The following is a 12,822-nucleotide window of genomic DNA, read 5'->3' on the forward strand; positions in this document are numbered from 1 at the left end:
GAATCTTCTTTTGACATGATGCAGATTAATAAATGACTCTAATAATGCAATTATTACAAAATTCTACTACTCAACACACGAATATTGCTGATGAAAATAAAAGTTGTACAACCACTTTGGGAGATAGTTTTTCCATTATTTAGTCAAGTTGAAGATATACATACTCTTTGACCCATTAATTCTACTCTGAGGTATATATCCTAGAGAAATTTGTGCATATTGTACTCTGAGAGACATGCATGAGAATGTTCACAGCAACATTATTTATAATAGATAAAAAATAAAAACAACTTGGATGTCCATCAACAGTAGAAATGCATAAATAAATTGTGTCATACTCATGGAACATAAGGCTATAAGGCAATGAAAATGAATGAACAGCTAGTAGTCACAATGTGGATTAATCTTAAAGCCATAATGTTTAATGAAAAAAGCAAGATATAAAGTAACACATAATTGTATCAGTCTATTTATATAAAGTTCAAAAACTTAGACAAAACTAAAATTTAATATTTAAAGAGACATACTTTAGGGGTGAACTGTTAAAGTAAAATAAAGCAAGGCAGAGATTCCTTTTTAAGTCAGGATACCAACCCTCTTCTTTAAGAGAGAGGTAGAGGTGTGGTTGGGAAAGGGCACACAGAGATTTCTGGAGTTGTGGAAAAGCTCTATTTCTTGACTTGAATGGTAGTTACACAGGTGTTCACTTTATAAAACTTCATTGTGCGTTATATGTTTTATTTAGTTTTCTGTATTTTTGTTATTTCTAGCAATTTAAAAAATGTTTTAAAAATTCTATTACCCACCACTTTCTATTACTGGTTTTTAGAATTATTTGAGCCCTTAACTCTGGTACAGAAAAACACAGTCTTAAAAAGCTGAGCCTTGATTTATAATCAATAATGGATAGGAAAGTGTACAATATATAATAATCATACCACAAGACCTCCAAGTAGAGGAGTTCTTTTTATCTCAAGTGTTTTAGAAGCTGGGATAGGGCTATAAAAGGCTTAGTTAATTATCAGGATTTGAACCTCAATCCTCCAGTAACCTGGAGTTTCTGAAATATTATTCTGTCTTCTATTTTTAAATCCTCCTACTCTCTACTTTTGGGTGGATAAAACTTTATTGAGCTTATTACAGCAAAGACAGCATGGTCTTTGGATTAGTTGCCATTTGGCTCTATAATAAAATAATTTTAACTTTAATGTTTAAATTTAAATAAATTTAATGTCCTATTTCTATCCATTTACTTTTTAAAAATCCTCTGATAAGCAAGGGTCTGCATCATGACACATTAGACTACCTTACTCTTGAATATAAAAATAGGTCTTAGTCTGCAGTGACCTGCGATCATGCCATTGCACTCCAGCCTGGGCAACAGAGTGAGACTCTATCTCAAAAAAAACAAATATACAAACAGGTCTTAGTGATAAGGAAGTCACCAGATTGAACCCAAATCATTATTTGCAATTGCAATGTTGTTTTGCATTAATAAACCACTTTTTATTTCTAAATCAGGCAAACTACTAATTGTTCTTTATTAACTTCCAAAATAAAGTTTCTAGTTTCTAGGGATACATTATAGAAAAAAATAAAAATAAAGTTTGATCTACATGAGTCTGTTTCAATGACAGAGACACATAGAAGACTTAAGTGACTTCGAAGATAAGTGAGCATGACAGTTGATTTACTGAAACCAAGAACTTTAATTTCAAGACTTGTGCTATGGCCAAAAGATCAAGATCTTCTGTTGGGATGTCAGTGGCATTAAAGAGTAACTCATTTCTAGAAGTCCTGTGATTGACTCTACGTGGAATTTAAGCATTAATTTAGATAACAAAAAACTGAAAATAAAGTAATTTAAGGCAGCAGTCCCCAGCCATTTTGGCATCAGGGACTGGTTTCATGGAAGACAATTTTTCCATGGATGGTAAAGGGGATGGAGGAGATGGTTTCAGAATGAAACTGTTCAACCTCAGATCATCAGGGACTGGATTCTTATAAGGAGCATGCAACCTAGATCCCTCGCATGCGCAGTTCACAATAGGGTTCATGCACTCCGACGAGAATCTAACGCCTCCACTGATCAGTCAGGAGGCAGAGTTCAGGCAGTAATGCTCACTCGCCTGCCACTCACCTCCTGCTGTGCAACTCTGTTCCTAACGGCCACAGATCAGTACCGGTCCATGGCCCAAGGGTTGGGAACCCCTGATTTAAAGGATCACATTTAAACAATTTAAATGGTCACATTCATGACAGATATCAATATCTACTTTTTAAACAAAATTATACTTAAATACTTCAAACATGCTTGAAAAAAATAGCAGATTTGCCTATTTGCAGAATAAGGGGCGATATTCTGTATTCTGCAAAGAAAAAGGTTGAACTCCAAAAAACAAAGCAGATTTCCCCGCAAAATTACTTAAATCAATAGGTTATAATGGTTTTCTACAAATCATTTTTAGTATTAGCTTCCATTGAAGTAGTTATTCCAATAGTTTTTCAAAATTTAGTAGTTTAGAGTAATAGTCTTACTTATGAAAAGAAAATAGCCAGGGAAGAATTAGTACAAATGAGTTTATGACTCATAAGTTTCATTTCAGTATTTATACTTCCCATTTTATGCTATTTTTTCAAATGAACTCAATAGATTAAGTGCTCTAGGCATTTAATTATCTAAATGACAGTAATCAAAAGTAAGAGAAGTATGTGATCTACTTTTCCCATCCCACGAAAGTTAACAAGCTGAAACTCTTGAACACCATAAGGAAAGAGTAATTAAAGAGGAGTCTCCCTCCAGCCTCAGGGGAAAGACTGGGGAAGATAAGCCAGCTTCACATCCATGACCACATCAAACCCAAGATGGGGAAACAATTATCTTGGCCTCTCCATTGAGGTGTGTTTCTCAACAACTACACTGTGAATATAGAGAAACTTCAGCCCAGTGCAACTTGTTTTGATGGGTGGACTTGAGTCATCAAGAGAAAAGACAGTTACTGATGGATAGACCTGCCACTCTGCCACAAGGTCTTTCTCCCTGATAGACCCTAACTCACAGGCGCTGCTAACAAGATGGCATGAGACAAGGAATGTGAAAAGTTACATAGGTCACTAATAGTAAACATCAATAAATGGTTTAGCTACTATTATTGTTGGTGCCTCAGTCCATGTTCCTTTACTATAGTTGCAACCTATTTGGTTTACTTGTTCAGTTTTGCCTGGCCACACTGACACACTTTACAGTGAGAGCACTAAAGTATAGAGTCAATAGTGCAGGCTCCAAAGCCAAACTGTTTTGGTTTTTGAATTGTGGTTCTGATGTTCTTTAGCTAAATTATCTTAGATAAGTTACTTAAATTCTTTGCATCTTAGTAAAATAAGAATAATTAAGAATACCGATTAGATAGGCTTGCTATAAAGGTTAAATGGGTTAATATATATAAAATGTTTAGAAGAGTGCCTAGCATATAAGTCCTCAATAATTAGCTATTACTATTATGCCATTACTACTATTATTACTGTGGTCATCATTATTACTATTATGTCTATTATTAATGTAATTAGTTAAGACAAACAGCACTCTTGATCATCAGTCCACAGTCTGGATGCCCTCCTTGTAAACTAAGTCAGGAGGCCAAATTGCCTACTCACCAAAGGAAATTGAGTCCCCTTGGGCTATTTCCTTGAAGAGACCAGAAACATCAAGGTCAGGCACTCCAAGGGAAGCCTGTAGAATGGTAGAGAACTCTTCCTCTGTTATGTAGCCATCCTCATCAACATCAAAGAGCTGAAGAAAATAAAATGTAAGAATTAGTTCCCTCAGGGTCATAGTGGTAGGGAATAATCTTAGAAAATAGTCTTTAATAATTCAAACATCTACTGTGGCACGGGCTAGAAATATGTATATTAAGAAAGTATCATCTCTGCTACCCTCACAACACCTGTAGCTTGATGGTTGAGAGAGACAGGATTAAAACAAGAGCTATACTGATGGTACATAACAGGGGAGCTCCATGGGGAACATAATGAATCCTACCCAGAGAGGTCCAAGAAGGCTTCACAGGAGTTGACATTTGAGTTGGGTCTTAGAACATTAAGAGAAGTTCCCAGAATATACAGGGAATGGCAAGTGATTGCTTGGGACTCCAGTCAGGAGATAGAGACAAACAGGAATCAGATCATGGTGTGTATATAATTCCTCACCAAATCCTGTAGGATTATAATGGGAGTGAAGGTAGTGTGATCCCATGAGAACTGAGAAAACTTTGAGGCAGAGTATGGAGGATGAATTGGGAGCAAGAGGTTGATAAAACCAGAGGCAGGAAAACCAATTAAGAGTCTGGTTTTGAGATGTAGGAAGGATAGGAAGGGATAGAATTCATAAAAAGCAAAGACAAGACTTGCATATCAATAAGGGGTCTGTAGTGATGGAAAGGACAGAAGTAAAAATGATATCTTCTAGCTTAGGCAACTGGGTGAAAGCTGATTACATTAACTGAAGTGGGAAAACAGAACAAGTGCCAATGAGATCAAGAATTAGATCTAGATAGGTTAAATTTGAATCAGAGGTTCCAGGAGTAAATAAGAGATTCAGAATATCAGTTTAGGAAACTGAGGAGTCTTGAGATATGAATTTGGGTAAAAATGGAAACTATAGGCATGTTTCAGCTTATCTGTAGAGAATGCACAAAGTAAAGCAAGGCCTGGGAACAGCAACAGTTGAGGTATGAGTAGTGAAGAGGAACTGACAGAAAAGGCTTAGAAGCAGCAGCCAGACAAGAGAACCAGGAAATAGGAGCATGCATCTTAGAAGCTAAGGGGGTGTGTTCAGGAAAGAGAAAGAGATGCTAACAGTGGTAAGGGCCAACAGAGCAAAATGCCATAGGAAGGCCAAGCAAGAAGCAAAACCGTTTGTTGGATTTGATTATCAGAGGATCCTGATGACTTTAGTAAACAATTTCAGGGGACCGGAAGCCAGATTGTAATGGGAATCATGAGATGAATAGAAGTGAAAAGCAGAGGCAAGAAGTATGGACTCTTCATTTTAAGAAATTATGAAACAAAGGGAAAGAGATAATCGGGGTAGTACCCAAGCACAAAAGAGGTTATTTTAGGAAGGGAGAGACTGAATATGTTTTAGGAGGAGGGGAAAAGGCAGTAGAGTGGAGTAGACTGAAAGTCATGCAGCAAAATAAGGATAACTGATGGATAATTAATATTCCATATTCAAAATCCTCTCCTGGGTCTTAAGAATTTTTAATTGTATGAGTACTTACTTTTTATAAGCATTGATCAAAAGTGTTCAAATCACTTTACATGTATTAACTCACTCAACCCTCACAATAGTCTTATGGTAGGTGCCACTGTCAGTCCTATCTTACAGATGGGAAAGCTGAGGCACAAGGAAGTTAGGTAACTTTTCCCAAGGTCACACCACTTGCAAGTAGTACAGGGGGCATCCAAATCCAGGCAGATAATATCTAGAGTTCCTGATGTTGAGATCTCTACTTCTGACCAAATACAAGATCAAAAACGGAGAAAAACAGGTATTAGATAAGGGGAGATAACTATGAAAAAAATAATAAGCAAATACTGAATCATGTTTTAATGGTCCCTAAAGGGTAGGAGAATAAAAAAAATGTAACTTGAAATTGAGATTTGTTGCCCCAGCAGACAAAGCTCTGGTCTCAATTCCATTTCTTACCACTCAGTCCCTAGTTAGGGGATAAAATAGTTGAAAAGTGAAAAGTGAATTGGCATCTGTTTTCACAAGCTGTAGACCTCAGGCTCTTCATGTGCCTTGGACTTCACACAGTAATTGCTGGGACTCAGTCATAGCTCCCTCCTCACAAGCTCTAAGCTTTCTTCAGAGTCCTTCCATTTCTAAACAGTTTGCACCAACTCATCTGAACAGTCTAAATTCTTGCCAGGTTTGGTGCTTTGGTGTCTCTCACTTCTGTGTAAGTTCCTTTTACATGGTCCATACTAGAGACTTTTATTTCTTCTATATGTGCCCTTTGCCATAACTCCCCTCACTAAACTCTTCAATTTCCCTCACTTGCTCGTCACTACCCACTACAAAGTTCCTAGATCTAAGGTAAACCCCATGCATGATCCGGACTCTGGTAGAAAGTTTAACACCTTAGTTTCCTTTGAAATGGGGACTGATATCTCCCCATTGCACAGAATAATGTGGAATCTTAATGAAAACATTCTGTCTTTCCCATCAAGCACATGGCCCAAGACCAGCTGGACCCTCCCTGAAATGTGTATTATGAACAGAGTTGAAGTTTGCTCATTTTAACTGCAGTGCCCAGGGAGGATGTAAGGATATTCCTGCAGCCAGGACCTCTGAATCTGCCTGGCTGTGAGTTTTCCCTTGAGTCTACTCCCTTGCCTTACAAATAATTCCACTTTGGCGTCAGTCAGCCAGTCTATCTTACTGCTTGCAGATGAAGAATCCTGACTACTATTCTACCTCTAAGTGTCACTGTGAAGGTGAAATAAGATAAAAGATGGGAAATTAACTGTGAAGTGCTATCCAAATAAAAGTATGTAAAAGAATCCTATATATAAAAGGATACTACTAAATAAAAAGTATGCAAAAACACTTCCAAAACATAAAACACATTTGAAAAGGAGGGTTAAAAAATAACCAATGTAAAGCATAATTCTTGCCTTACTGAAAAAAAAAAGGTAATTATAGTCTTAAGCCTTCCTTTCTTCCCTTCCCCTTCCCCCAAACCAAGGTCTAAGCTAGATAAAAATCTCACAGCTTCTTTCAAAACGTAATTACTGTGATTAAAGGCCAAATTTTATATCAGGTCTTTCATTGGTAAACCAAAAATGACCATTTGCTCAACTAAACTTACAATTACACATACAATCCCCAAACAGAAACAGAAATATCTAGATCAGAATAAGTTAGCTATGTGTGTAATTTCAGGTTTTATGATGAATAAGTCTGTAAAAGCTGAAGGATTTAAACTTTGGAAAAAGTCTGGCCCTTGCCTTATGACCATCTGCTAAGCATCAACCATTTAGGTTCTTTACAGGCCTAGCAGTTAACTCAGTTTAAACCAATCTGAAATAAAAAGTAAACTCAGGGGCTCTTCTATCAATGATAGTGCACATGAAAATTCCTAAGGCTCATCCCAAGTGGCCTCTAAGACATAAGAAATGAACTCTTGGAAGAAGAAAGTCTTTCTAGATAATAGAGGGGGAAAAGACTTCTTGGAATTGCAGGGAGACATTCTTCTCCAAGAAAGTCAGGAAAAGATGAGTAGAAAACAGAAACAGAAGGCCAGGCGCGGTGGCTCACACCTGTAATCCCAGCACTTTGGGAGACCGAGGCGGGCAGATCATGAGGTCAGGAGACCAAGACCATCCTGGCTAACATGGTGAAACCGTGTCTCTATGAAAAATACAAAAAATTAGCCAGGCGTGGTGGTGGGCACCTGTAGTCCCAGCTACTCGGGAGGCTGAGGCAGGAGAACGGCGTGAACCTGGGAGGTGGAACTTGCAGTGAGCCGAGATTGCGCCACTGCACTCCAGCCTGGGCAACAGAGTGAGACTCCGTCTCAGAAAAAAAAAAGAAAAAAAGAAAACAGAAACAGAGAAGGTCTGCAGCTCTCCTGCTGGACGAAAGCAAGGGAACTACGTGGCTGTACAACAAGGGCAAATATACACAGCTTAGCAAGACAACGAGAGAAATCAAGTTTCTCTTTTACTTGAGAGACGACCTTAGAACTAAAAGGGCATATCATATTTAAACATACTGATTAGATGAAGCCCCTTTACTCTCAGAACAGAACCCACATTTTGGGAATGTATTCTTCCCTCTTCTTTTGCACTTGTAAGTAAATGGTCCTCAAAATTCAAACTTTCATCAAGCTCTGTGGGAACCAGGGATATGAATTTTATTCATCAGCTCCCAATTTAGACCCCTGTATTGCTGTGAAAATATATGCGATACTACAGAAAGCCATGAGGGGCGGGAACTTGGGACATTTATGATGGTGTTCACTTGATGTCACAATGACAAAACAAATGTCATTTAAAAAAAGTACCACTGAAAATATCACTGACATACAGAATGAGAAAATAAGGATAGATCAGAACTTTCCAGAGAGTGAATTAGGATGACTAGTGACAGGTGGTGTTTATTTATAAATTTCCCCTTTGGGGCTTCAAAATGGGGAAGCTGAAAAGAAATAATTTTTTAAGTTAGCTTGTGAAATCTCCTGCTCTTCAATCTTGATGCTGTTAATTAGGCTACTTCTAGAGACTTTTTGCGTAAACAAATGCTTGTGTTTTCTTTATTCTCAGTAGCAACTGATTTAATCACATTATTGTCCTGTACATGTCACAGCAGATCTATAAAATCATGTAATAGATTCACTGATTTCCAAATAATACACTTAGAGTCAACACTTGTTTACAAGGCAGACCAAGATGCTTTCAATGGGGCTGACATTACCTTAAATGCCACCTGGATGATCTCCTCTGTATTGGCAGGGTTGCACAAGACAGCCAGGCCAATCACATACTCTCGGAAGTCGATGCTGCCGTCATGGTTCTGTGAAAGGATGGGAGAAATTAATTAGAAGGGCCACTAGTGGAATTACTATTAATCCTACTACAAGGTGAAATTCAGGTATGTCTTATAGCTCAACATCATCATTCACTGTTCCTATTTGGAGAAAAGTCTCACTGAGAAGGAACAGCAAGCAAGTAGCCCAACTATTCCCAAGAAGGAAGAAAAATATATTTTCTGTTTAGCAATAAATATAAACTATTTATGACTGGGGCCATTTATCATGGCTCAATGGCACCCAGTGTGGGTTCTTAAGCTCAGCTTTGCCATGACTGGAGCCCCTCTGGGAGGCAGGACCTGTGAGTTTCATCCTTTGTGGAACTGAAGTGTTCATTCCACAATTACTGGTGGTCCTGCCATAAAGACCAACATCAAAGGATCATTAAGGGTCCTAAAGGGTTACTAAGCAATCTTCCACATGTGGAAAATGGAAAGAAAAGAAAAAGGGCAATAATCACAGCTACATTTTTTCTTTCTTCCAGGCTTAATCTGAAGTAAACCAGGAGCAACTGAAGCAAACTTGGGCAACTTTAATAGCCCTGGGGGACATCAATCACCCCCAGAAGATCTTGCACTTCTAAGCCAATGAAAATAAAGCATAACTAGTATAATACACCTTAGGAGGCATTTCCTGATGGCAATATAAAGGAAGAAATTGATCATTGTAATTCGGGCTGATTAAATACAGAGTTTTCCCTGTACATTAACTGTTTACCTAGACAGGAGCACTAAGAAGATGAAAATGGAGAGAAGAAAGCTTAGGAGAAAAGGAAGAGAGAGAGAGACAGAGAGAGAGAGAGAGAGAGAGAGACAGAGAGAGAGATAAGGCAGACAATAGGGAGGACTGAAAGAAGAGAGACCAGACAGAGAACTAAAAAAGAAAGACGGAGAAGAGGAGAACAGACAAATGAGATGGAAGTGTTAGAAAAAGATAGAGAGGTGGAGGGAGTATAGGAGGAAGGAGAAAGAAAGAGAACTGTAAGTACTTGATTATAATACCAGGTGTTAGAATCATTTTGGCAGCAAAATTTTCAAGTGATACATTCCCAGATAAACTATGAGCTACTAACAACAAAGCTAGGGCAGTACTTAATTTGATAGACTAATAATAATATTTGACACCACAAGAGTATGATAATTGTCTGTGATGAAGTATCTACACTTCAATAAAAAGTTTCTTAAAAGCAAGGGCTGTTTTCTTTGTGTAACAGTGTATTCTCATTCCGCGGCACAGAGACAGGGGCTAAGGGAAAAAAAAAAAAAAAAAAAAAAAAACAAGAACAAACTTTTTCTCATCTACCCTTACCTACTATTCTAGGTTCATAGAACTTTCACTTCAAAACACTAAGCCAAGAATTCTTTGCTGGAGTTTCATGGATGAATTTGGGGAAGGGAGGGCTGTGAAGCCCGTGAAATGGTATGCAATTTTTATGACATCTTTCTAGAGAAAAATGTAGCTTTTATCAGCTTCTCAAAGCAACCCAAACTTAAAAAGTTAAGAATCATTTTCACCATATTACTTTATCTTACTGCAGGGCAGAAACTAAAAGGAGCAATAATTTAATCTCACTTTCCCACCAGAGAAGGTAGAAACAGAGGTTTCGAGATTTCCCTAAAGGAACAAGGTTTATTTCTGAAACAAACATTCAGGTCCTCTGACTTCCTTTTGTCTGATTACCAGTTTGTCAGAGAGCTGTTTTTTCTGTTTGTTTGTTTGTTTTTTTCCTTTTCTTTAATCAGCTTTATTTGTGTTTATTACATTTACATTCAACAGAATGCATCCATTTTAAATGTAGAGTTTGACGTGTTTTTTGGTTTCTGGTTTTTTTAAAGATATGCTCTTACTCTCTTGCCCAGGCTGGAGTGCAGTGGCTATCCATAGGCACGATCATAAGCGCACTACAGGCTCGAACTCCTTGTCTCAAGAGATCCTTCCACGTCATCCTCCAGAGGAGCTGTAACTACAGGCGTGTGCCACCACACCCAGCTTAGTTTGACGTGTTTTGACAAATGTATACACCATGGTAACCAGCACCACAGTCAGTATCTACATTTTCATCACTCTAGAAGTTTCAGAGAAGGCAGAGTATTAAAGGAAATCTTTTCCATCTTTGCCACCACCATTTAATTTTCTTATGCACTCTGGAGGGCTGTTTTTACTGAACCTTAGAGGCTGAGGAGCTTCTTGAAACATGGCTATATTGCTCAACATAGATACATTTCTTCTGCAATTAACTTTTTCCACTAAGCAACATAGAAGTCTTAAATAGAAGTTCTTAAGAACAGATCCAAGAATGATTTATGGACACTGAAGTTACTATCACAGATACTCCTTTGAATTTATGTTGTATCTTTATTGTGAGACATCCAGTTTTTATCTATACTACCAAACCCTATGTGTAACACAGGTCAAACATCATTAAGTCATTTTGCAGATGGAGAAACAGCAGTGTGACAAACTCTTAACATTACCACTAGTCACAGAACAAGGTAATATTCTGGACCTCTAATTTCATTAACATATGAGTGGTTCTGAATGACAAAGAATGTTAAAGCAGATGATCACAAGAGAGGGTATATGAATGTTCTCATCCTAGTAATGTGAAGGAAAAAGCAGCATGGAAATTATTCTGAGAGATTATATTATTGGGTTAGTAAATCAATACACTGTTAAGATTCCAAATTCAGAATAACAAAATTTAGAACTGGAAGGAATTTTATAAATCATCCATTCAACTTCTTCATTTTTACCAATGAAAAAAATGAGACAAAACTTTCTCTGAGGTCACAAAACTAACTACTGCCATAGCTGCAATTAAAATTTAGTTAATCTGGCTGCTAACTAAAGCAAATGGCTTGATAAAATGTACCCCAAAACAGATAAAAATTATACAGCAAAATATACTATTTTTAATTCTTAAATATTGAATCAGTATCATGATAAGAATTATTCCACAATCTTTGGTTCTTTTCTTTAAAAACCTACTGAGGTCTCCAGGAAGAATTATAAACTTAATAAAAAAAAATCTAGACTTGAAAATATTTCAGAGCCACATTTCAAAGGAGACCAGCTCTTTGGAGGGAGGCCATAATCCCTCTCCATAACCTGTCCTAATCTGGAGCCCAGAGAAGTCCAGAGTTGGAACTAAGGACTTGCATTGGGTAAGTACAAATAGAAAAGATAATGGTCTCATGGAAACTCCAGAGAGTGGGCGCCATCCCCTTCCTGGAAGTCAGCAGGATCAGAAAAGCATGGAAGTGTGTGTGAGGGGAGGTCACTGTGAGCTCATGGCCCCCCAGCACATTTCATCTGCTCAGTCACACAACACCAGCTTTCAGGGCCAGCAGGAAGCTCTAGGCTACTTGTTCAAATATTGTCCACTTAAAACTCTTGAAAAAATACGTGGTGATTCTCATGTGTCTGATTCTCAGGTATCAGTTCCTTCCAGTTGTGTCACCATTGAATTTATTCAACATCTTTATTCATGTGGAATTAGATACTCTTTATAACTTTTTATGTTCAGCAAAATGTAAGGATATGGTTTTGAATACATTTTGCAATGATAGTCCCTCAAGAGGAGGGACTATTTTTCTTTGTTGTGTTATAACTGATATATATCATCCCTGTAAATGAGAGATAATCAATGTCGTCAAAATAATTTTAAAATGTTTACATAAAACAGAATTTACTTGACAGCAACCAACAGAAAAAAAGTCTTCACATCTTGAAAGATACTCTATAAATCGAAAGGAGTATTAGTATTAAAATACAGTAAATTCTCAGTTATGCAGAAGAGTATGGGAAGAAGTATTCTATTTAACTGAATATTCTGATTAAGAGCATATTTCTAACCATATAAATTGTATCGATTTTCTAGGAATAAAATTGTTTTAATATACTTAAATATTTTTAAAAAGCAATTCAGAAGGTTCTTCAAGATCAGTAGGCACATTAAATATCCATATGTCGTAAGTGCCTCCACAAATATTTTTTAAGTCCCCACTATATGTGTAGTTGTGTAATACTACTGATAAGATTTTTTTTAATCATTGTTTTTTCAAGACAGGGTCTCCCTGTGTCACTCAGCCTGGACCTCCCGGGCTCAAGCGATCCTCCACCTCAGCCTCCTGAGTAGCAGGGACTATAGGCGTGTGCCAACTTGCTTGGCTAGTTGTGGGGATTTTTAAATATTTTTGTAGAAACGGGGTTTTGCCATATTGCC

The 12,822-nt window shown here is 37.4% G+C and overlaps 1 protein-coding gene across 1 annotated transcript in view; it reads right to left on the bottom strand.

Moving 5' to 3' along the window:
- The window catches only part of LPCAT2 (lysophosphatidylcholine acyltransferase 2), a 76,764-nt gene that overhangs the window by 2,434 nt on the left and 61,508 nt on the right, over positions 1-12,822 (bottom strand). Inside the window, exons 12-13 of the mRNA XM_011971911.1 lie at positions 8,483-8,581; positions 3,655-3,790 (exon numbers count right to left, since the gene is read on the bottom strand). Coding sequence (XP_011827301.1) covers positions 3,655-3,790; positions 8,483-8,581 — 235 coding nt within the window. The remainder of the gene's footprint in view (positions 1-3,654; positions 3,791-8,482; positions 8,582-12,822) is intronic.

The sequence above is a fragment of the Mandrillus leucophaeus genome, unplaced genomic scaffold (genome assembly GCF_000951045.1).
Source record: "Mandrillus leucophaeus isolate KB7577 unplaced genomic scaffold, Mleu.le_1.0 Scaffold125, whole genome shotgun sequence".
NCBI classification, from domain to species: Eukaryota; Metazoa; Chordata; class Mammalia; order Primates; family Cercopithecidae; genus Mandrillus; species Mandrillus leucophaeus.